This window comes from Cricetulus griseus, chromosome 3 (genome assembly GCF_003668045.3).
Source record: "Cricetulus griseus strain 17A/GY chromosome 3, alternate assembly CriGri-PICRH-1.0, whole genome shotgun sequence".
In the NCBI taxonomy this organism is placed as follows: Eukaryota; Metazoa; Chordata; class Mammalia; order Rodentia; family Cricetidae; genus Cricetulus; species Cricetulus griseus.
Window position 1 is genome coordinate 80,447,581 of NC_048596.1, and position 25,780 is coordinate 80,473,360.

The 25,780-nt window shown below is 43.4% G+C and overlaps 2 protein-coding genes across 2 annotated transcripts; one reads left to right on the top strand and one right to left on the bottom strand.

Annotated features, from left to right (window-relative positions):
• Window positions 1–233: 233 nt before the first annotated feature.
• Window positions 234–12,539, top strand: Crym (crystallin mu). The gene is made up of 8 exons (XM_027410216.2): window positions 234–403; window positions 948–1,101; window positions 2,791–2,853; window positions 4,239–4,340; window positions 5,406–5,589; window positions 10,517–10,638; window positions 11,286–11,370; window positions 12,475–12,539. Exons 1-8 carry the CDS (start codon window positions 234–236, stop codon window positions 12,537–12,539), a joined length of 945 nt encoding a protein of 314 aa, XP_027266017.1.
• A 2,879-nt stretch (window positions 12,540–15,418) lies between these two features.
• On the bottom strand, window positions 15,419–24,967 carry Anks4b (ankyrin repeat and sterile alpha motif domain containing 4B). Its single transcript, XM_027410214.2, has 2 exons — window positions 24,804–24,967; window positions 15,419–16,499 (listed from the first exon to the last, which is right to left on the bottom strand). Exons 1-2 carry the CDS (start codon window positions 24,965–24,967, stop codon window positions 15,419–15,421), a joined length of 1,245 nt encoding a protein of 414 aa, XP_027266015.1.
• Window positions 24,968–25,780: the final 813 nt, after the last annotated feature.

Consider the following 25,780-nt stretch of genomic DNA (forward strand, 5'->3'; position numbering starts at 1 on the left):
AATTATCACTCCAGCCTGCTGCCTTGATTCCAATCTGGGAGGAAGCCTCTGGGAACCCTAGGAGTTGCAGTGGGCGGTGGGGGCGGGGGCGGGGCCGGGTCTTAGGGGCGGGGCGACGATGCTCCGCCCCGGGAAACCCGCCCAGCGCTACTGCGCTGGAGGTGCACTCATTTAGGGTTGTGATCCGAGAAGGTGGAGTGAGTGACAGCCAGCGTTCGAAGGCAGGTGGCGAGATGAGGCGGGCGCCAGCGTTCCTGAGTGCGGCTGAGGTGCAGGAGCACCTCCGCAGCTCCAGCCTCCTGATCCCGCCTTTGGAGACCGCTCTGGCCAACTTCTCCAGGGGTCCGGATGGAGGGGTCATGCAACCGGTGCGCACCGTGGTGCCGGTGGCCAAGCACCGAGGGTGAGTGAAGAGGGGACCAGAAGGGGATGGGAGAAATGATTTCAAAAGAAAGACGAGGAGGAACACCGAGGGAAGCGGTGGGAGAAGTGAGGTGAAGTCTTGCTTGATCTCTGCTAATGACAGCTGCAGCTAAAGGGGCACTACCCACCGGCACTGTGCCAAGAGGTCGATTTACACGTGCCACCTGCTGTAATTCAACGTGCTGTCCTTACTCAGCAACAGAAGAGTACTGAGGTAGTCACTCTACTAGTTGAAAACTGAGACTTCGGAGAGGTAAAGCGATTTACTGAAGCTTACACAGCTGAGAAGTCACAGGGCTGTGATGGCTTTCTGGTCTAGAGCCGGGTTGTGAGTCCTGTTCCAGAGAAGGACAGAAGGGCAGAGGAATGCGGGCACAGGGAGCAGCGTGCCAGCAGAGCAGTGATGGAGAAAGATGAATGGGCTTCATAGAACACTTAGCACCGACTGGAAGGAGTTTCTCTCTCTCTCTCTCTCTCTCTCTCTCTCTCTCTCTCTCTCTCTCTCTCTCTCTCTCAGCTCTCAGCTTCCTGGGAGTCATGCCAGCCTACAGTGCAGCTGAAGATGCACTCACCACCAAGTTAGTCACCTTCTATGAGGGCCACAGCAACACATCCACCATCCCCTCCCACCAGGCTTCAGTGCTTCTCTTTGAACCCAGCAATGGCTCCCTGCTGGCGGTGAGCAACTTTTTTTTTTCTTGGGGCAGATCGGGTAGAGCAAGTCCCTCCCCCAGTAGAGAGTGTCCTTTAGGCCCCGAATTAAGCCTAGAAGCTAGTTCTCCTTGAGAAGTAACATATGATTGCGAGTGACCAGACATGAGACAGCAAAGATGATCTGTGACAGCGTGTTTCTAGGACCGATTTGAGCCCACAGTGGCTGCAAGCCTGTGGCTGTGGAATAACAGTCCTGTTATTCATGCTTATGTTCTTGCCACACACTCAGATACACCAAATGCACGGCTTGAACTAAAACTGAGCAAACATTTATTCATGGACATCCCACCGCCACCATGGAGCAGAAGACTATGCCCCAGCCTGTGGGTGTCCTTCTGGCATCTGTTTTTAGTATCTAGTAAGGTGTGAAAGGAGCAGTAGCTCACATTTACTGAGTGATTTGTGTGTGAGAGAGAAGGGGGAGCAGTTGTGCTCAATTTAACACCCCCCCACACACTAATCAAGACTGGACTTCAAACCTCTTCAGTCTAAGACAAGGGTGTATCCAGTTCCAGACTATGTTCTACTGCCTTGTCTGTCTGTCTGTATGTTTGCTATGTGTCTCAGGCCAGCCTCACACCCATGATCTTCCTGTCTCAGCCTGCTGAGTGCTGAGTGTGAACAGGGTGCTTCCCCTTTCATTTTTGTGGAGGTCCCTGAGGCTCAGGTTAGTCCACATCCTTGTCTTGAGGTCACACAGCTGGTAAGTGAAGATCACTCCTAGATCATCTGACTAACACTGGTGCTGATACTCTTAGCTCTTAGAGGGCTGCAAGCAGATTCTCAGAACCCACCCGCCTTCTTCTCCTCTGACCATCTGAGAGTCTGGATGGATTCCTACTAAGAATGAACGAGAATCTAGCTCTTCCTAGCCTGTGCTCACCGGTGGCAAAAGCATCTATGCTGCCTACGACAATGGAGTCCCACTTTTGGAGCCTCTGCCTTCACACTGGATGCCGGGGCTTTGGGGTTTTGCTGAATGTTCTGTAGCTATAGGATTCAGCTTCTTGTCTATAAAATGAGAATAGAAAATGATAGCACTTGCCTTTTGAGAGTCAGCTGAGATAAGTGAAAGGGAGGCAGCTATCATTAGCTAGGCAAAATGCTTAGCCCTCCTTGGGCAACAGAACCTCCTGGGGAGCCTTGGAAACCAAGGATAGCTTGATCCCACCCCTTATGCCAGGAATGGGTCCCAAGACCTTGACCACTGAGCTGCATATCCCATGCTAGCCAGTCAGCCTGAGTCATTCTGAAGGTGGCCTCCGGGAATAGTGTCTTTCCTAAGCTCCTGAGATGTGAAATGACAATCATATCCCTGAAGTTTCACCTCAGCTTGGAGATCTGAGAATCCCAGGGCAAGAAAAGAAAATGGGTGATGCTGGAATACTTAGTGTACACAGCAGCTTCACCATATGAAGATGTAGTCAGTGCTCTCAGTGCCCTCTGCACTGTTGGCATCATCTTTGCTTTTACAGGTAAAGGGTCCAGTGTGTAGAGATTAGTCCTCAAAGCCACAAAGCTCAGATCGGAGTGCGACCCTAAGCCCCACATTCGCTGTTGTTCTACAGAGCTGCCTGTAGCTGCCTTCAGAGCTACTCCTCTGGGTTTCAGTCCTATGAGGGCACCTTCTTCACTGTCTTTCCTTCCTCCAAGGTCATGGATGGAAATGTCATAACTGCAAAGAGAACAGCAGCCGTGTCTGCCATTGCCACCAAGGTAAGTCCAGCAGCTATGCTGTGCTAGGCAGGTTAGATCTGGAGAAGCGAGAAATGCGGAACATACTGTCTGCCTTTATTCATAGCTGGAACTCCATGTACCAAACATGAGTTATTAAGTGAACACAGTAACTCACACAGTTGTTGAATGTGTGCCACATGATTCCAAATAGTTCAGAGGCACAATTCCCTGTCTTCCTGTCTCAAAAACTAAAATGGAAAGTGATTGACATTTTTAAAAAATCAAATGGCTCTTTAATGGATTATATACTAATTATTAATAAATGTCACTACATGTTTAACTATTTCATAATTTTTATTAATTAGTAAATAATCTGTAGTATGTTTAGAATTTGCTGAAAAAAATAATACCCTCCCAAACCCACATTGTATGTTAGAAATGTGAAATGAAACAAAATTAAAAACATTGGAAGTGACTTTTTATTTTTTTTAAATGAGGCCTCACTATGTTGCCCATGCTGGACATGAATATTTAGGCTCGGATGGCTCACTTGCCTCAGCCTCCCACAAAGCTAGGTCTACAGGCACACACCCCTATTTGTGACTAAAGAGATGAGATTTCACATGATTCAGAAATGACCTCCCTGATAGGGTGACATTTGAGAGAGGACTGACATCAGTGAGTGGAGCACTGCAGGACCATGCAAAGTAGGAGGCCAGGCAAGTGTTGCTGGTAATGTCCTCAACAGTGCAGAGGCACCCCATGAGAAAGATGGAGAGTTTGTAGAGGATATAGTTAAGGAAAAGAAGTTTAGAATAGGGTATTAACCTGGGATAGCTACAATTCCAGCAGTTGGGAGTAAGGCAGGAGGATCACCGTGAGTTATAAGATAGCCTGTACTATATAATGAGACCATGTCTCAAAAGACATAGTAGAGGAAAACAGGATTCTGTGGGAAAGATTGGAATCTGTTTTTTTTTTTCAGTAATTTAAGTAGGACAAGGACTTGGGATGCTGGTTTTCCTATACATAGCAGAAGTTCCATGGCTCAGGGGAGGGTTGGCATGGCAGATCAGGTGTTTAGATTATTTAGATGGTGGATGGCTCTTGAAAAACAACACGTAAGGTTGACCTCTGTCCTCTACAGGCATGTCCACATGTATACACACACACACACACACACACACACACACACACACACACACACACACAAAGGGTCCACATAAGAATTGAGTACTGGCATATAGTAGGTACTCAAGGAAGGCTCCTTCCTTCTTGCCCCTTTCTACAGAGGGCAAATGGAAACAAAGTGACATCTCCGTGGTACCCACCAGCTCTTAAGGGTAGCTGAAGCCTCCTGGCCACCTGATATTCCACTGTTTTTGTTTTCACCCACTGACTTTTATCACCCTGTTTCCTCTCAGTTTTTGAAACCCCCAGATAGTGACGTGCTGTGCATCCTTGGGGCTGGGGTCCAGGCGTATAGTCATTATGAGATCTTCACAGAACAGTTCTCCTTCAAGGAGGTGAGTGAGGGCGGGGTCTGGGGAGGGGGAGATGGGACAGGGGTCTCCAGGTCCCACCCAACACAGACAAACAGTGGGGTGAGTCCAGTGTAGATCACCCTTACCTTTATGACTTGCCCATGGAGACAAGAACTGAGAGGCCTAACCACCTCTTTTCAGACTCATGGCTCACAGGGCACACACTTGGGGATGCCACCAGCCACCCAAGTGATCCTGTGACAATCCTTGGGTATCAGCTGCACATCTGCCCCTCCCTGTGCTTCCCTTAAAAGACTCTGGGAGGCTTTAAGAATTTAGGGCTTTGGATCCAGAATCAGGGTGAGACCTGGTGAGCAGAATATGTTGAGTCATTTGTCCTTATTGATCAGCTAGGATATAAAACTTATTTTTCTATCTCCCATATTTCGTGATGAGAGTCTTTGCACCTTATTTCTAGGTCAAGGGTGGGAGCGTCAGACCCATTGAATCTTATTAGTAAATTCACAAGAGCTCAACTCACGATGCTGCCAGCACCTTCCGGGATTCTGTGGCTTTCACATTGGTCTTTTATAAGCTATACTATTCACTTGAAAAATATTTGCTTTTTAATCCTTCCTTACACTTCATTGAGCAATCTCTCCCATGACAAAGAACTCTTTTTATGAATCTTGTATTTGCTGAAACTCCAGTATAGGACTTCAAACGTAGACTAAGTTCCACACTGTCTTTGCCCAGTTATATTTCCATTTCACAGATGTGGAAACTGAGACTGAATGAGGGAAATCATTGCAGAAATAATATAAGTAAAGGAAAAGTTTGTGCCAGGCCTGCATGACTCCAGACCCTTCTCTGTAACCATTAAACCATCAAGGCATGTCCTGGCCTAAGACTGGAAAGTGTCCACTTTTTTTAAAAGAGAGGCCATTTTCATTTGTCTGAGCAAATATCCCGTCACCTTAATGCTAAGTCCTTGATCAAATGCCCATTCTTTAAAGACATGGTTGTCACCATCTCAGAGCAGTGTGGATTGGTGTGGCATAAGCAGTGAAGAAATGCATTAATGTCCCTTTTGCTACCCACTATAAGGTGAGAATATGGAACCGCACTAGGGAAAATGCAGAGAAGTTTGCAAGCACAGTGCAAGGAGATGTTCGGGTCTGTTCATCGGTGCAGGAGGCTGTGACAGGTGCTGATGTCATCATCACAGTCACCATGGCAACAGAGCCCATTTTATTTGGTGACTGGGTGAAGCCAGGGGCTCACATCAATGGTAAGTAGAGAGGCTTCAGGCTCGAGCACTGGATCCAGACTCTGTAAAAGTACTTTCTCCATCATACAGAATGCCAATTTTTTTTTTATTTTTCTTTGAGTTAGGGTCTTGCTATGCATCTCGACTAGCTTTAAACTTGCTATCCTCCTGCCTCAGCCTCCTGAGTGCTTAGATTATAGGTGTCTATCCACACTCCTGTCTGTGCGTGCTTTCTTAAGGGTATCAGAAATGTGTGAGCCTGAAGTGCAAGGCAGGAAGATGGAGAATTGAAGGATAGCCTGGGCTACTTACAGAGAACCTGTTTCAAAAAAAAAAAAAAAACCAAAGACAAGGACAGTAAAACTGTCTCAAAATGTGAAAAGAAAAATTAAACATAAATTAAACATGAATATTTTACTAATTAATGCCCTGTGGAATGGAACATTGCCACAAATGGTCAGCCACTGCTTCATTCTTAAATGTGACAACATTCAAATCCTAATGGGAAAACATATAGTGTTTCATTTTGGTTTGTTTGGATTGATTTCTTGAGACAAAGTTGCTCTGTGTGGCCATTGAACTTGTAACCTTCCCTCCTGTGCTTCCCTAGACTTGCATGTCAGACCTGATCCACTGCTCTGGTCTGAATAGTTTGTTCTTAGCATATAAAACTACAAACAATTTCCAAAAATAATGACAGCACAAAGAGGATTTAACATTTAATGTGTGGACTAAGAGGTGGGGTGGGGGGGTATTCTAAACATAAGGACACTTGGGGCCTCTGAAGATCTTCAAATAACTATAGAGAATATGGCAAGAAATGGGCTATATAAAATACTTAACTATTGTAGATACTGTCCTGAATTCTGTACATGTGTGCACGAGTGTGCATGTATACCCATCAGTGTTTGTGGTGTATGCATGTGTGTGTGTCGATGTCAGATGTTTTCCACAATTACTCTCCATCTTGCTTTTGATACATCTCTCACAGCATCCAACACTCACTAATTAGCTAGAGAACTAACTCCAGGGATTGCCTGTTTCTGTCTACTGCCCACCTACCCCACAATGTCACAGATATGAGTACCCATGACAACAGTTTTTACATGCGTTCTAGGTACATAATTCCACAGCAAGTATTTTACTGTTTGATCTATGTTCCCAACCCTTTCAATTATGATATATTAATATTATATATGTACATCTAATGTATATATGCATATTATATGTGTGTATATGTGTTATATATAGTCACTTAATTCTTCTAGCAACCTTTTAAGATAAGAAGCAATAATTATTATATCCCTTAGTTTATTGGTGGGTAACCAAGGTAAGGAGACATTAAGTAACTTTCAAAAGTCAGAGACTCTTGGGGCCAAAGTTGGGTTTGAACTGAGGAAGTCTGTCCTCAGAACCCCGGCTCTGTGCTCTTGAACATGGCAATAAGAAGTCTGGCTTTGATTGCCAGCCAGCCAGGCAATCAGCTAGGCAGCCAGCCCGCCAAGGATTGAGGATAGAAGCAGTGCTCCACCATGTTATGACAAGAACATGGTGTCATCTCAGAAGCTGAGCGCTCTGCCCACATAGGCAGATGAGCAGGCAGGAGTCAAGTCAAGAGATGTGTGTTCATTCATAAATGTTTACTTACTCTGTTCCATGTGTCAGCCATTGTCCTCGCTGCAGGGTGATGCCACAGTAAACAGAGCATCCGAGGTCATGGCTTTTCTCTTGGCTTTATTCTGCTTGTGAGGAGCCTGTGCAGCCAACAGGACACTGAAAGAGCCTGGCAGTGGAAGCAGAAGGGGAAAGTTGAAGTAGATCCTTTTGATCCACTTACCGGAAAAGCTGCCTGGGGAGGTGACTTGGGGCTGTGACCCAAATAACAAGGAAGAGCAAGTCATGTCAAGGACTGAAAAGAGGATGTTCCAGGCAGACAGAAGATTACAAGCAAAGGGGAGTGAACACAACAATTTGAGGACTAAGCCAAAGTGAAGTCAAGGTCTCAGTCTGCAGGGAACTGATGCCATGAAACAGGCCCAGGAAGAAACCAAAAGGTGGCTTAGTTGGCCCGTAAAAGGTAGATCCAGGTGTGCATCTTGGAATCAAAACTGTCTAAAATGACTTGAGAGATCCAGAGGGACAGTTCTTGGTGAAATGTGTTCCCTGGGGCAGAACTGAAGTTGCAGCTGACTGATTTGGTTTTTGTGTTGTTTTTCAAATTTGATACAACACAATGAGAATCCACTCAAGGTTAGGCTGGTCCTCTGCTTAAAGTCTCACAAGCATGAAATCTGTGTTCACTAGACTATAACCTCATATAGTATCAAAGGTCCTCTTCCAGGCTTGTGGGGTGGCAGGGTTCAGCCCCATATGCTATAGACAGAGGGCCTATTTCTGGGGGTTACTCTCATTTCCTAAGGATTTCCCACCACCCCAAAGCCAGCTACAGTGAGTCCTTTACATTCATTCTCTATATCCATCTATCTATCTATCTATCTATCTATCTATCTATCTACCTACCTACTACTTACCTACCTACCTACTTGCCTACCTACCTACTTGCCTACCTACATATCTATTTCTATAGCTATATATTTCTAGAAGGGGATGGCTTGATATGGAGTCAAAATATTTCTTTTTGTGTTCCCTTGACCTAGCCTAGGAACAAAGTTTCTTTACGTGATCACAGAGCCTCAAATATGCTTTGTTAAAGTGTGTTCCAGAGATAACAGTAAAACACTAAGGACAGATTTTAGTTGTTTATTAGGCCTGCTAAAGGGCAGGCAAGTTCTGATCTGTGTCAGACTGCTGACTTGCTGTTTGGTCCACTTGCATCTGCCTGAGTGGCCTCACACAGCCCTTTGAGAATTCATCCTGCTGGAGGCAGTGGCTGTCTGTAAAAAAACAGGGAAGGGGGGTAGCCCCAGAAACTGGAAGCTTTTCCCACCACCTTCTGATTTATTTACAAGCTTCATTAGTAAGTACTTTGTTCTCTAGAATCCCCCAGCAACAGCCTTCAAGATGAGCATTGTTATATGGCTCTCTGGAAATGAGAGCTCAGACAGGAAAGAGAGAACACACAAGGAAATGGACAGCAGCACCGCAAGAAAGCATGTAAATGCTGCCTTGGATTTGGATAAAACATTAATATTTTCAAAGACTAGCCAGCAGACTGCTTTGTTTGGACCACATAGAAATCAAGAAATAACTTATGCAAATAGATTTCCTGCTCCTCTTCATAAACAGTGGGAATGGAGGGCAGTCTGGTAACAGTGAATAAGCACTCATACATAGTAGCCATTAGCTGGGGCTGGATAATGACTATCCTCTGAGGAAGTACATACTCACTTCTGTGTAACCAGGACAGCAACATTTCCAGTCCCTTTGCTGGCTTTGCTCCTGTTCATTTCTTCCTGGCTCTGCAGGCATTTGGTTGCAGCCTGGGCACTATCCTGTGTCCTTGTAAAAGGAGGTGTGATACATTGAATTCATTGCTCCAGTCTCTGAAGAGGGACAAGGCCAATGATCAAGGCCTAATAGCCCATTTGTATTTTGTGGGGTGTTTAGTTTGTATGTTTTTTTTTTTTTGCTTCCTCCACCCCACTCCTCCTTTTCATCCTCCTTATCATCCTCTCTCTGTTCTTTTAAAAATGTGTGTGCATACGCGCATGCCACCACACACATATGGAAGTCAGAGGACAAACTCAGCTATTGGGTCTGGCTCTCATTTAGTTTGAGACAGCATCTCTTGCTGTTCACCTATGTGTTCTCCAAGCTATCTGGCCCAAGAGGTTCCAGACACTCTACTGTTTCTGCCTCCCATTTTATACAGGCCGACTGGGATTATAGATGTGCACTATGGCATTCAGCTTTCTATAGATTCTGGAGATTTCAATTCACATGGTCACATTTGCATATGTACTTTACCCACTAGGTCATTTCCCCATCATCAGGTTTCTTTTGTTAGGGCAATATCAAGTCCAGGCTTCCTTTTTTCTCCCACTTCTGGCAGTACTGGGGATTGAGCTTAAGGGCTCACACATACTGGGCAGGTGCTGTGCCACTGAGCTACAGTTACAGCCTCCCAATTGTCTTTTATTTTGGCTTCTTCGTGGCCTTAACACTGGCTCTTTGTCAAGACTACAGAAAAAACAGTTTCAGGTGAGAAACAGGAATGACTAAGGAGCACACCAACTGAAGATTAAGGAGCAGAGGTTCTCTGTTGTATGGTTTCTGCAATTAACGGTCACTCCTGGCAAGAGGAGACCCTTCAGTGCAAGACTGGGGCTCTCTCTGACCCAGATGACTTGAGTAGCAGGCCCCTTCACTCTGCATAGCTCCAGTGCATGCATCTATAAATGGAACTGGACACTAGATGTGAGGTCCTTAAACTGCATATAAGGAAAATACAACATGGACAGTATTTTCCTTATTAAGTGAATGTTGTGCTTGAGAGATGGCTCAGCAGTTAGGAGTGTATACTGCTCTTGCAGAGGACCTGAGTTCAACTCCTTCCATCCGTGTTGGGTGGCTCACAACTGCCACTGTAGATCCAGTTCTAAGGAGCATCTGGCCTCCTCAGGCACCTGTACTCGAACACACACACCCACATCACACCCACACCCACACCCACATCCACACACACACCCACAAACACACAAACACACACACACACACACACACACACAAACACACACACACACACACACACACACACACACACACACACGAACGCACGCACGCACGCACAAATAATTTTTAAAAGAATAAGAAAAAATGGTAGGCGTTCTTTTTAACAAGTATTCTATCGTACTGATTGGGAAGCGATTGATCTAGGAGATGAGAAGGCATTCTGGTCTAAATATCCTGACTGGTCCCCTGCTCAACTTTTTCTGTTAATGTACCCTAGAATTTTCCTGGGCTCAAAGTCTGTTTTGTTATCTCGTAGCTGTTGGAGCCAGCAGACCTGACTGGCGAGAACTGGATGATGAGCTCATGAAGCAAGCAGTGCTGTATGTGGACTCCCGGGAGGCTGCCCTGAAGGAGTCAGGAGATGTTCTGTTGTCAGGGGTGAGCCTCCCATGGGCAGAACCATTGGCTGTCCCTGGCCTGGTTCCCAGGGCTTCACTGTCTTCCCCCCTGGACCTTGGTCACCTCACCTTCTGGTGAGGGAGACATTCCTAAATATCTTGTAATCTTTTTAATTCCATTCTAGAAAAACATAGCCATATGGCTGTGACATGTGTCTTCTTGTCCTTCTGCTTGGAGGGAGAGTTGATTTTTTTTTTCTGGTTTCCTGTGCAATGAGGCAGTAGGGTGGGAAGTCTGTTGCAGCCTGGAAACCTTTCTGAAATGACAGCACAATTAGACTATGTATCCCCTGGCTGCCTATCCCCACTTACTATCTGGACATGGAGCAAGAAGAGGCTGCCAAAGTGCATGGTCAGATAATAGCACACCAGTTTCTTCCCAGACAGGGACCTGGCAGGCAGACACCCAGACACAATGATCTTGGTGTCCATGGAATCAAAAACACAGGTGCTGCCCCAAAAGGGTATCCGATGGCAGATGTTTCCTAATACCATCCAGTTCGCAAGCGGTCTTTTTAAAAATCACTTATATTCTCGCCTATTTAGGAATGTCCTATACTGGCTTTAGAAGCCAGCCCTGCATGAGATAGCAGCTTTAAGCCTAGTTAGCATGCTTCTGTTTCACAGGCTGACATCTTTGCTGAGCTTGGAGAAGTGGTGTCAGGAGTGAAGCCTGCACACTGTGAGAAGACCACAGTGTTCAAGTCTTTGGGTAAGACCCACAGATTGCTCCCTGGGCACAAATCCAAACAGAGCACAAAGCAGGTGAAAGGGTGAACTGTTGGGAAATCATTGCCGAGTCCATCATTCGAATCAATCATTTACATGTTTGGGTGGAGTAATTATGCCTATGAACTCTGGAGTTGGGCAGTCCTGAGTCAGATTCCTTCTATATCATGCACTGGATATGTGACCTTAGACAAGTGACCCGATGTTTCAGAGCCATAGTTTATTCACCATCTGTTACCTTGAGTTCTTGTGATATCAGTGAGATATACAAGAAAAATTTGCACATAGCCAGTGTTGTACTAAATTGCTTAGGTTAGACATAAATAAATTCAGAAGAACAATTGAGTTGAGGAGCTCACATCAACCTATGTCCATCAACTGTGGTGATATCTTGTTTATACTTGCCTGAAGTTAGCTAGGGCTAGCCACTAGCTAACTGTAGAGGTCTGGAGGTCTGTACAGACAGACAGGAAGTGAGATGGCTGGGCATAGAGAGGAATATAGGCAGGAAGAGTCAGAAATTCCATCTCTCTTCAGTCTGATGATTTCATAGAGGTAAGAGTTCTAGTGGCTATTCTACTTCTCTGGTCCTTCAGCTTTCACCCCCTGACTCTGGGTTTTTATTATTAAGACTATTAGAGCTTTTCTACAGTCAACCACACAGACAGAAGAAAGGGATGGAAGTGGGGTGAATTCAAGTTGTAGTGTCCACAAATAAAATTGTATCAAAACACAGACAGACTCATTTGCTTACCTGTGACCTATGGGCACTTTCCCACTATAAGGGCAGAACTGAATCATTGTAGCAGAGACCATATGACTTAGAGATTAAACTATTAACTGAGCCTCTACTGAAATGTTGCTGACCTCTGAACTAGACCTTGGAGGCTATAAAATGTGGGTATTTTTTGCTTAGTATCATTTTTTTTCTTGACCTGCCCTTTGTATACTGAGTTTGATTGTACCTCTGGGTAGCAGTTACTGTTAGGCCTATGGTTTCAGTAGTATCCCCACTCCGAGTATCAGAAGACAGCCAGGACAAAGTTGTTCTGGAAAAAAATGTGAATCAAATTTCTGTCCATTACAGGGATGGCAGTGGAAGACCTGGTGGCAGCCAAACTAGTGTATGATTCTTGGTCATCTGGCAAGTGAGATGAAGGAGCTGTGCACTGAACTGGACATTACAGCTCAAAGGCCTCATAATGTCCAGAGTAAATGAGGGAGCCAGTCCCTGTGAACTGTAGCGATTTTCATTTTTAAGTGCTGACATCTCTACTCATGTTTGTAGTTGGATAGCTAAACCAGGTAACTGTTTCTTCTGTTACACAGGTGATGTCATCATTACCTACCCTTGATCTCACTAGCTTTGTATGTCTCTGAAATAAAGCATTTCCAGTTCTTCAGTGTGTCCTTTGATAACTTCCTGTGGAGAGGAAATAGGGGTATCAAATGTCCACTCAATACTTAGAGGAGGTGGAATAGTATTTTCTTCATTTTAATTTAGTAGAACTTAGCATAAAACGTGTGTGTGTGTGTGTGTGTGTGTGTGTGTGTGTGTGTGTGTGTGTGTGTGTGTTACCAGACCCAGATACTCACACATGCTAGGAAAACAGACTTCCACTAAGCTACATCTCTAACACAGCTTATGATTTTAAGGTATACAGTTCAATGGGTTTGGGTGAGGTTTGTACAACCAAGCCCAGAATGATCCTATCCCCTGAAGAAACCTGTTTCTCACAGTATCATCACCTGCTTCTTCCCAGCCTCTGGTTTCTATTGCCATAGATTTGCAGTAGAAGAAATGTCACTTACATCCAATCACATGTTATGTAGCTTTGTGTGTCTATTTTAAATGTTTAAAGAAACACAGATAAGGAGGATCCTTTGGTCATGGGTAGTAGAAACCACAAGTTTAGTTCACTTGAATCTAATTGAATACATGGTAAAAAAGCAAACCATTGGCTCTTTAACAAAGAAGCCACAAGGCCCCAAAAGGGGAACATGTCTCATGACCAATATACCGAAAAGAAAAAAAAAAAAAGCATCAGGAGTCTCATAGTTTCATTCCCCCCAGTCTGACTGGTGACCTCTTCTTACTGTGTAAATTGGGGTAGGATATGGAGACAGTGTCTTGGGAAGTTTCTAGGGAACTAGAGGGGATCGAGGCATCTACAATAATGATGTGTGACAGAAGCAGGCTCAGACCACAAAGCCTCTGAATTCCTTCTAACTGCTTTTGTGCACATTATTGAAGCCAAGTACAACTTTAGCTTATTCAACAACAAAGCACAATATATGTAAACAACTATCCCCTCATGTAACATATCCAATAATCCATATGCTTCCTGAATCTACTCACTGGGGAGGAATGTGGGAGTTCAACACCTTTGAGCATCTGTATCCTGCATGGAGCCTTCTGCAGTAACTCAGATGTGAAGGGGAAATCAGCTGGGCACAAATAACTTTTCTAATATTACATGCACAGTCAATGGTAAATTTTACTGGGTGGTAGTTTAGCTATAATATTCTAGTAAAACTTAGCTCTTGGTTAAGGGGTGGTTTCAATTTGAGATTGTCTTTTAAAAACTATGCACATTTTAAAAATGCAAGTTTGAGCCGGGTGTCAGTGGTGCATGCCTTTAATCCCAGCGCTTGGGAGGCAGAGGTAGATGGATCACTGTAAGTTCGAGGCCAGCCTGGTCTACAGAGCAAGTGCCAGGACAGGTTCCAAAACAATACAGAGAAACCCTGTCTCGGAAAAAAAAAATGCAAGAGTTTGGAGATAGGAACTGTGTACATTGCTGGTGGGAAGGTAAACTATGGAAACCAGTGTGGTAGCACTCCAAAACCTGAAAGTAGAGCTATCATGTGACCCAGCTATCCCATTCAACATATCACACAGACCTACACACCCACCAATAGCTCTACAGGCAGATGACCAAGCCATTAGCATATGGGTCTTTGGGCTATATCTAAGATCTAGATTATAACATGCAGTTACCCAGACAGCAGCACCGCTGATTCACACTAACAAAGCGAAGGCACAACTGGTAAGCAGCATGAATGTGTAAAATTTACTTTTGTCATCAATCTTCCTAAAAACTAGACCTTTCCTCTCCCTTTTTAAATCTCAGAAGGCACTTAACCCTCAGAAAGACTGTGAAATGGGACAGGCATTGTTTTCCTGAGTCCTTCTTGCTTTCCCTTCACTATCCTCTTGTTTACACACCACACTTGCCAGCCAAGGCTGCCATAACAAAACACTGCAGACAGAGTGCTCAAACAACAGAAATTTATTTTTCACATCTCAGGAGGCTGAATGACCAAACTATTGTTAAGTTTGATTTTCCCCAGAGGTGGGGGGGGGGCGCAGAGCAGAGGGGGTAGCTCTCATTGGCTGATTAACAGCTGCCTTCCTACTCTTCCTGTGTGAGTACACCCTTGATGTAACTTCCTTTTCTTTTAAGTCACGTGGAGCTATGGAATTAAGAGCCCACCCTTATAACCTCATGTAACCTTAACCACCTCTTTAAAGTACTGTCTCTAAAAACACTCACTTAGGGGTTAGGGCTTCCAGACTTGAACTTTAAAAATTCATCCCACAACAGGCACCCCACATTTTCCTTCTGCCATCCCCCTACCCACTACACTGCCCTGATTCTTAGACGGGAACATTATAAACCCAACCCTGTTGCTTGAAAATATCTGTTAAAAGATTAGATCCATGTAGGTTAGGCTTTGCACTTTAGGCCAATGAGAGCCTTGGTCTCCACAGAATGCAGTCATGAAGAGAAACGCCGTTTTCTTGTTCCAAGGTCTCCTAGCATTTTTTTAAACTGATGGTTTACCTGAATACAGAGTACGTCTCAGAGTCTGGGCCTCTGTTTTGGGTGTCCTCTCTAAAACCCTAACACCTAAACCCAGAGTTCTGTCATTGAACAGAGATCAGGTACAGGGTGCTTCCTGGCATGCTCCCAAGGGAACTCAGCATAACCTCCCATGCTGTTAACCCTGTTAACAAATGGCCTCCATCAGAGGCTGGTGTCCACCAGCTGCCCAGGCTGCCGGAGCACCTGCTTCCTTTTGTCTATGGCATTAAGAACTTTCTTTCTGGGGCCCAGCTGCAAGTGGATATTCTGAAGGTCCTCATCAGAGCAAAGCAGCAGAGCTTCTAGATCCATCTGCTCTCTCATGAAAATGGGAAGGAATTCCTCTAGGTGCTGAGAGCGCAAGAACACTTCCAGCGGGGTGGCATCAGCCATATCCTCCTCCCATTCTACTTCGTCTTCGTCCCAAGGAAGATCACTCGCAGTACCATTGCTTGCCTCTCCCTCTTCATCTTCCTCTTCATCAGTTGCGCCTTGTCTTTGGAACAACTCACTGGGTATTTTAAAGCCCAACTCCCTCTTGCTGTCTGAGATGTCCTGAAGGTCCAGTACTCGGTTCCTTCTAAAAACAATACTCCCTAGCCCTGGACGGTTGAGAATAGACTCGTGCTGTACGTCACTGGCTTTCTCTGCGGAGAAACGGAGCTTCTCTCTGAAGTCCTCTGGGAATGTGTCTTCCTCCTCCTCTCTGAACACTTCCATTACATGCCTCTGCCCGTTTCTGTCTTCCTTCCCCACCTGCTCTGCTGTGTCTTTGTTCTTCTTAAATTTTATCTTAAAGGTATCTTTAATGCCTTTAGACAGTGACCCAAATCCACCAGCAGAAGCATTGGAAAGGGACGACCTGGAGAACGTGCCATGGGAAGAAGAAAGGGTCCCAGAGTCTTCCTTGCTATAGGTGCGGGCCATCCTGTTTTGGTGCTTCTCCTGAAGTCGTTCGCACTCTTTCATCTGCCTCCTGGCATTCCTCAGAGCCTGCTCCTTCAGTCGGGCGACCTTCTTGGGGTTCATGGTGTTCTGTACGGTGGCAGCCTTATCCAGAAGAGCAACACATTCTTTCTGCTCCCTGCTGGCAGCAGCATCCAGTGGAGACTTTAAGTCATTATCTAGGGCAAAGATGTTGGCACCAAAGTTGACCAGGAATGAGATGCAGTGGGTGTGGCCATTGGAGGCTGCATAATGTAGAGGAGTATTTCCCCAGATGTCACATTTATCAGGGTCTCCACTACAGAAGAAAATATGAAAGACGCATGTTAAATCATGTTTTCCACTGAACATGAGGTCTATAAAGAAAAACAAAAACAACCAACAAAATGCATGTTTATCCTGCCTTGGCATATGATAGCTGCCGAGTTTAGCTATGTCAGAGCCAGTTACCAGATGGCCAGAAATAGAGCCATCTCCATGCTATGCCTCCCTTTTAGAAGAAAAAGAAGAAGAAGAAGAAAAAAAAAAAACCTTCCTAACAGAGTTGGGTCACATGACTCAGAGAAAGGAAATAGAGTACTATGCCTAATTCTAATTGAGCTCCATTAGAAGTTTCCCTGAAGCCAAGAATCATATCTTCCAATGGTATACTTGTAAATGATTAACAATGGCCTCATTCATGGAAGAAAAAGACTCAGAGCCCTGATTTATAGCATGTATGATAGTATAAATCTACCCACCATGAAAATTTTCATGTTGCCACATCACTTTACTGGATACAGAGATTGGAAGAGACAAGCAATAGTATGCTTATAGTATGAATATAACCCAGCTTGTCCACTTAACCAGCCACAAGTCTTCTATCCTGAGAATAATAATAATACCTCTGATAGTGTTTTTGTGTAAATTTAAACATATATATATATATATATATATATCATAGAACAGTGCTTGGTAAACTATGCATATATACATTCAATATACATTATTATCATTTCTCTTTTATCCATACTCATATATTTATCTTTTCTCATGGTAAATTTCTACCACTACAACACTCTTGTGGGATTTTTAATTTTTAAATATTTTCAAATATTAAATGTGTTTGTTTTCTGTGTGTCTATGTGTGGGCATGAGAGTCCCACATATGCATATGGAGACCAGAGGGAAACTTACAGTAGTCAGCTCTCTCCTTTCACCATGTGGGACCCGGGGGTCAATCTCAGGTCATCAGGCTCACCTGCAAATGCCAGTACCCATTGAACCGTCTCACCAGCCATTTGTTTGTTTGTTTTTGAGGCAGCATCGTACTCTGTCCCTCAGACAAGCTGGAACTCACTGTCCAAGTTTGCCTCAAACTTGTGGTGATCCTCTTGCAGCAGTTTCCCAAGTACCAGAATTACAAGTGTAAACCACCATCCTGGCCTAGTTCTTGTAGTTACGTATTTATAGGGTTATTTTATTTTTCAAGTAGTTATGCTCTGTTTGCCCAATTAATTTTCCCAAGAGGGAAAAAGCCTGCATTTTTTCTCCTTTTGTCACCTGTAATTTTTAGCAGAAGTTTCAAAATCTGCCCATAGAAGACACACAACTAGTTTCCTCAGCAAAGGCCAAGATATGCTCAAGCTCCTACAAACTGCAATATTATGGCGGCTCTGGCTGAAGAGAAACAGTGTTACCACATCCACTTTTCAAATGAAGGCTGAAATCCAGAATTTCATGGAACTTATTTTAAATGTTGGCTCAATTTTAAAAGAAAAACACAGTGAAATCCAAGAAAAGCCCATTTGTAGACTAGCTTCAGCCATAGGTTGGCCTCCTGTTTCACACAGAGAACAGCATGGGCACAGACAAGGATGGGTGATATCACATGGCATATTTGGGGACCCCAGAGTGTACATCAGTGTGGCAGATAGCATGGAGTTATGGGTAAAGTAATGGGAAAAGAAAGGAAAGAAAATGAAATTGAATCTAAGGAAAGCAAATGTTAAAGAATGCTGTTTTGTTGGGCAGCCTCTGTTAAGAGGGCCATAGCCAGTTAGCCCAATTTAATTATTTTGGATCAAAGGAGACCCCCTTCTAGCCTTGGCACAGTCAAATCTTCAGGGAGCAAAGTTCCTCATCCCCAAACACGTGGTTTCATTTTTTATTTTCTTAACTGAACACCATATTCAAAGAGCCCCTTAAATACCCTAGACATCAAAGCAGGGCTGGAAGACAGCCAAGATGTAACTATGGCATAAACAAAAACACACTGATTAAATTTGCCTGAATTATCCTTGGGTTGGATAAACTAAAGAAGGAAGTACTGGGCAGGGTGAGTTGTAGCAGGAAGTAACCGAGTATTAAGAGTTTGGGTTAGTCCCATATACCTCAGTCAGAATGGAGTGTATTTTCCCATCTCAGTGGGTCTTCAGTGAGAGGATGAACATGAGAAAAGCCTGAGATGGGGCAGAAGTGGGTCTTCTTTAGAGATAATTTCAAGTGCAAAATTCCAAATTTACAAATGAAACTGTCAGGAAGATGAGCCATGGGTTTTCCTAGAGCATCTAAGCCCTAAGGACAGCTTTCCAATTGATATAAAAAAATATTGTCAAGCTTCATGAAGTCTTTCTAAATCTAGTCCTACTCTCCCCAACCTCTGTCTGTCTGTAAGGAGGCTTTATATGTAACTAAGGCTGGCCTCCATCTCCTGATTTCTGGGATTACAGGCATGCATCACCATGCCTGACTCACGTTTCTCTTTGTGTGTGTGTGTGTGTGTGTGTGTGTGTGTGTGTGTGTGTGTACACATGTATGCATGCTCTAGCACATGCACATAGAAGGCAGAGGTTAACATGATTGTCTTTCTCAATTGTTTTTCCATTTTTATTGTTTTTGAAACAGAGTCTCTCACTGAAAGTAGAGCTCACCAATTAGCTAGGCTGACTGGCTGGCAAGCCCCAGAGATGCTCCTGTCCCTGCCTCTCCATCACTGGGACTACAGTGCATGTTGCTAAACCAAATTTTCTGCCTCATAATTGTTAGTAGAGCCAGGCATATACCTGTCCAGCCATCTACAAACCAGCACCTTTTTTTGATGGACTGAATCTAATGCCAATATCCTATGGATTCTTTGGGATAGATTCAATCCAGTGTTGATATTTTTCCCCCAAAGAGAAACTCTCTGAGAAGCAATTTAACATAAGCCATAGTTTGCCCTTAATTTTTAGTAAGCAATAATTTTAATCAAATAATTTTTAAAACAGCTTGTTATTGTTGCTAAGTGGATAATTTGCTTAAATTATAACACTCCACACATCTGCTCCACTCCAATTTCTTTTTTTGAAGTTAATTTTGAATATGTATAAAGCTGTTCTCAGAAAACAGTATTTCTATCAAAAATGTTTTTCCTACATAAGAGGGGATTATTTGGACTTATAATGAAGAAAATGCAAATTAAAATCATACACTGCCAGTATTTGCCTATCCAACAGAAAATGATTGAAAACTATCAGTTGTTTGGTTTTAGAGGGATCACGAGGAGAGGACCATTCTGGGGAAAGCATTATCTGGCTCAGATTGCTTGGCAGGACATACATCAAAAGACTGACACCAGAGCATCTCCAAAATCCACTGTTCTACTTTGAAGAATTTATCCCAAGGAAATGTGAGGCCTTGGACAAAGCTGAATGAACAAGGTTGTTCCTTTCAATTCTACTTATAATAGCCAACAAGACAAAAGGCCAACCTTCTTCACTGGCAAAACAAGAATTGAGAAGGAATTAAGTGTTATGAATGGGCAACTAAATGAATATATTACAGAACCAATTTGCCTCCACCAGTGAATGAAAAAAGTATCTATATAGTGCATATAAATGCATATATATGTATATATGCACAATGGAATATTACTTTGTCTTAAAGAAAAAGACAACCCTGCATTTGGAAACATGGATGAATATGGAAGACATTATGTTCAGTGAAATGAGCTAGGCACAAATTCACTTAAATGTGGAATATAAACTATATGGGACCTATAGAATTCTCTTGAGGAGACAGTTCTTGGAAGTAGGAAGATAAGTGTGGTGATATAGGTTTAAAGATGCAAAATGCCCATTAAGAAGGAAAAGTTCAAGCAATTTACAATGTGGTGATGACATTAAAACAACAATGATTTATATACTTGAACATTGTTAAGAGGATATATTTTAAATATCCTCACCAAAAAATGATGTGTGCAAGGTATCATATAATTAGCATGATCTAGTCATTCCATAATGCAAATATGTTTAAAATACCATATTGTATATCATAAATATATGTATGGTCTTGGAGACAGGGACTTGCTATAAAGTCCAGGCTGGTATCAGTCTCATAATCTTCATGACTCAGGGTGATGGGAATATAGGTGTGTACTACCATTGTGCCTGCCTATGCAATTTTTGATAATTTAAAAAAATGGTAAAACCATACAATAGAATATTATGTAGTCATGAAAAGCAGTGGTATGCATATCAACTTTTAAGTGCAAATTGTTAAAATACATTGGTAATTTATCATTATGTGTGGTGATTTATTAAAGCTTGCCTGAGGATTCAGAAAGCAAAGTCAGCCACAAGCTATAGAGATCAGGCAGTGGTGGCACACACCTATAATCCCAGGACTCAGGAGGCAAACACAGATGGATCTTTCAGAGTTCGAAGGCACCCAGGCTTACACAAGATTGAATTAGTATAAAAAAGTAATAGAGGAGCTCATGCCTTTAATCCCAGTACTCATGAGAGATATTTAAGACAGGGACAGGGTCTCAGGATAAGGGATTCATTCTGCAGCTGCATTGAGGATAGGAAGACACTGAAGTCTCAGGATTCTCCAGCCACGCTGAGGAAAGTTTACAGTCTGAGGTTTGGTGGACCCAGGATTGCCTTTCAGTCTGAGGTAGAGTAAGAGCTAGTGACCAGCTGCTTTGCTTTTCTGATCTTCAGCTTGAAGCTTGAACCCCAATATCTGTCTCTGGGTCTTTTATTTATCATGTTGCAATTATGCTTTAGATGATTGCCTTTTAAAAGAAAACAATACACTTGTGCGTGTGGACAAAAGAAAACATTTGGAAGATCATATTTATCAGCTAATATTTTAGAATGAATGACCTTAAAGTTAAAATTATATTGCAGTGGTTGACCGATTTATGCACTTAAAATATATATTATATATCCATGTATTTAATAAGTATATATAACATATTATATATGCATATATTCATATTTTATTTTTTATTAGAAAAATTATTTTGCATGTCAATCCCAGGTCCCTTTCCATTCCCTCCTCCCTTGCCTCCCTCCAACTAACACCCTACCTATTCCATACCCTTTCTGCTCCCCAGGGATAGTGAGACCTTCCACGGGGGGCTTCAAAGTCTATCATATTCTTTGGGATAGGGCCTAGGCCAATCCCCTTGTGTCTAGGCTCAGAGAGTATCCCTCCATGTGGGATGGGCTCCCAAAGTCCATTCCTTTGCTAGAGATAAGTACTGATCCACTACAAGAGGCCCCATAGATTTCCAAGGTCTCCTCACTGACATCCACATTCAGGGGATCTGGATAAGTCCCATGCTGGTTTCCCAGCTATCAGTCTGAGGACCAAGAGCTCCCCCTTGTTCAGGTCAACTGTTTCTGTGGGTTTCACCAGCCTGCTATGGACCCCTTTGCTCATCAGTCCTTCTCTGCAACTGGATTTCGAGTTCAGTTCAAGTTTTAGCTGTGGGTGTCTGCTTCTACTTCCACCAGCTGCTGGATGAAGACTATAGTATGGCATATGAATTAGTCATCAATCTCATTATCAGGGGAGGGCATTTAAAGTAGCCTGTCCTCTGTTGCTTAGATTGTTAGTTGGTGTCATCTTTGTAGCTCTCCAGACATTTCCCTGGTGCCTGATTTCTCTTTAAGCCTATAATGTCTCCCTCTACTATATTATCTCTAATCTTGCTCTCTTATTTATAAAGTATCAATTGTTAAAATATGAATTATAAATATATGAATGATATGTATTACAAATATTTGATACTATTAACTTTAAAAGCATTTTGAAGGCTGTGGAGATGGGTCAGTGGGTAAATTGCTTGCTACACAAGCATAATGCCCTAGGTTCAGATCCCCAAAATTCACATAAAGCCAGATGCAGAGGCGTCTCTAATGCCAGTGCTCCTCTGGCAAGATGGAAGGCAGGGACAGGAGCCCTTGGAGGCTCATGGGCAGCAAGCCTGTGAGTAACAAGAGACTCACTCTCAAACATGGTGGAAATCGAGGACTGACACAGGAAACTGCCCTCTGACCTCCACATGTGCACTGTGGCATGCTGACACATCACTCATCCTTTACACACACACACACACACACACACACACACACACACACACACACACACACAGTCTTTGAAAATCAATTTTATACATCAATGTTGAAGATCCCATTATAAAAGTAGGTGGGACTACAGATGCACAGTTTACAAAGGTAGAAATACAATGGCTGCTCAGTGTTGGCCTTTTCATTCTTACTAGGAACCCCACCTTTCACTGTGTGAAAGGGATTCATTATCAAGGAAGGGAATTTGCTTTTTCATATTTGTTTGTTTGTGTACTCCTCCTTCTACTATGTGAGGACTCCACCTTTCTCCCCTCCAGAGACTACAGCCATAGGAGCCATCTTAGAAGCGAGACCAGGTCTCTCTAGGCACTGAACTTGGAAACAGAGACAAGGTCTCTCTAGGCACTAAACTTCTTGCCAACTTGATCTTGGACTTGTGTGCTGCCCTTAGAGCTCTAAGTTGTATCCTCTAGAAATTACCTTGCCTGAGGTATTCTGTTATCACAGCACAAGTGGGCTAAGATGTATGCCAGCTAATTCAAAAACCTCAGTTCTGAGAATTCATACTAAAAAAATAATGGACAAAGATTTATGTAAAAAAAATAATCATCAGAACACTGCAAATCACCACACTCTCCCCAACAGGGGAAGAACCCAAGAAATAATTCACTGATTTCTTTATAAATTAAATTAAGGAAGTGGGTTAGATCATTGCTATAACAAAGTAATTGAGGCATTGACTCAAAGGAAGAAAGATTTCACTTGTTTTCAGAAGATTTTGTTAGACTGTGGGCATGCTCTTTCTGACACGTCCCTCAATTCAATGAGGTGTCCATGTCGACAATCTGTTTAATCCAAACATGGGTGTTGACCCTCTTCCCTTTATCTGTCCACATCTAATCACCAGCTCTTCTACATCCAAACTGTCACTCAAAGCTCCCTGTGTCTATCCATACCCACGGTCACTATGTTAGTTCAGTGCACCTTGAATGTCCTTAAACATCCTCTGTGACTATTTTACAACCACCAGAACAATATTTGTAAGCATAAATCTATCATATGGCTTCCTTTGTAACTCCAGGGTGTGGTTTCCTGGCCCTTGGGATGAGATTCAAACCCTTAACAGAACGTTCAAGGCTTTTGTTGTCTGGTTTTATCACTTAGGCTTGCCCTGTCCCTGTACAAGTCATATCCAGCCAGACTCAACATCTTCCATCCCTGAAGTACACAGTGCTGTCTTGGGGGAAAGATGCTTCCTTCAGTCCTTGATCATCTCCTTATCTCTCTAATGTAAGCTTAATTTCCCCCTCTCTGGAACAGGCTTTGTAATGTCTACTGTGAGCCACTTGCTTGTCTTTCCTCTCACATCTGATCGCCGCAACAGAAACCAGGACATTTTGTTGATCAGCATCTTCTAGACAGCGCCAAAATGCAGGAGAAGCAGAATCAGAGGAGGGGGAAGAGGAAAAAAGAGGAAGAGGGGAAGGAGGGGGAGGAGGGGAAGGAGGAAGGGAGGAGTATCTCCTACCAGATGCTAACTATGCACTGTACTGAATATTCACTGGGCTCCCTTACTCCTTCCCTCCCCTCCTCTCCTCTTCCCCGACTCAGTCCCTCAGATTTCTTTCTTGCTCCATGTCTCCCTTTCTTAAGTCACAGCTGCCAACCCTGGCTAGCCCTCTGATAATGAACAGGACAAGCAGAATAAAAAAGTCAGCAATGACTTGAATTAACATTTAAGGGGTGCTCTGTGTGTGTGTGTGTGTGTGTGTGTGTGTGTGTGTGTGTGTGTGTGTGTATGTGTGTGTTGGCCAGAAAGAAAACTAATAAAGTAAAGGTTGGCTGGAGTTCCCTTTTATAACTTGTAAGGCTAGAAATTTCATTCAAGAATCAGGGACTTACACCAAAACTGGGGGCTCATAAAAGGTAGATTTTAATGACACAATTGAAAAAATAAAATAAAAAACATGTCCTAACCGAGGAGGATGACTGAATTGGGGAGAATGGTGACCTCTTTTTAAAGGGTCAACCACTTAAATTGCATGGAAATGATTTCCAATTACAAATACAATACCCACCCACCCCTCTGGCTGAGTGACTGTTCTCACAGGGAAAGAATCCATACCTAGCTTAGTCTTGTCTTTCTCTGAAAGCCAACTACTTAGAGAGCCTAGAAAGAGGCAAAATATCTACTTAGACTTCCCTGACTCTTGCCACCACTGTGGAGCCCTCCAGGTTCCCTGACAGAGATCACTCACCCTCTGCTGCATATTATTTCTAGGGCCTCGAGGTTGCCATGGTAGGCTGCCAGGAGGGTGGGTGTCATGCCATCGTCATCCGAGAGATTCAGATCACGCTTGGTGGCCTCCTTCAGAAGTTCCAGGTAGCTGTCACTCGCTGCTTGGTGATAGCGGGTAGACATTTTTTTTTTCTGACTACCAGGGCTTGACCAGGTGTCTTTGTCTTGCAAGTGCTGGTGGTGCAGCCTTCCAACAGGGCTGGTTAATCAGTAACAGAGAACATCACCCAGGCCAAAGATCATTCCAGCCTCACTCCTTGGAAGGCAGCCAGGAAGGCCTGCAGCCCTGGATTTGGACTTTTCCTTTCAGAACTAGTCATGACAATAAACACAGAGGCCTGTCTTGTCTGTCAGGAATGTGGTGAAGTACATTTAATCTTTACTGTGTCCATTAACAAGTGTCACATGTGATGCTGGCCACCAAGGCACAGAATGCAGAAAATAATCTCAATAAACTCAAAACTGATTACGTTCACTGGTGTGGGAGGAGGGGTGCTTCCACAGACATTTAGAGGTAGACTTTGTACAACTTGAAACTTAGCTATTTGAAGAATAAGCAGAATGATTTCAGTAAATTTACAGCTGTGAAACCTTTACCATAGTCTGCAGAGAGGACAGACCAGAAAATAAACAGGTCACCATCCAGGAACTGCCACAACACAAGCCTGGCTTAGAAAATATCACAAAAAGGAAACAGCACTTTCTGCCTGCAGAATGTTGTAACTGAGTGAAGCCAATCTTAACCAAGTGCAACCTTAACCACAGGTTATAACATGTAAACCCAGTGGCCCTGGAAATAAAAAAAAAAGCCAATCAGGACTGCCCTCATTTGCATGATGGAGATTGCTGTGGGTCACCCTAACCATAGTGGACAGTTTCAACATAGCCCACTCCCATACACCACTATTTTATGTAGGTAATCTTTTTGTTGATGCT

What these genes read in the sequence shown, in the direction of transcription:
- Anks4b (XM_027410214.2), bottom strand. Translation starts at nt 24,967, where the DNA reads ATGTCTACCCGCTATCACCAAGCAGCGAGTGACAGCTACCTGGAACTT. An exon ending in GAAATAATATGCAGCAGAGG is followed by an intron (nt 16,500 to 24,803) that starts GTGAGTGATCTC and finishes TTTCTTCTGTAG; the next exon opens with TGGAGACCCTGATAAATGTG.
- Crym (XM_027410216.2), top strand. Translation starts at nt 234, where the DNA reads ATGAGGCGGGCGCCAGCGTTCCTGAGTGCGGCTGAGGTGCAGGAGCAC. An exon ending in TGTCTGCCATTGCCACCAAG is followed by an intron (nt 2,854 to 4,238) that starts GTAAGTCCAGCA and finishes GTTTCCTCTCAG; the next exon opens with TTTTTGAAACCCCCAGATAG. An exon ending in CACAGTGTTCAAGTCTTTGG is followed by an intron (nt 11,371 to 12,474) that starts GTAAGACCCACA and finishes TGTCCATTACAG; the next exon opens with GGATGGCAGTGGAAGACCTG.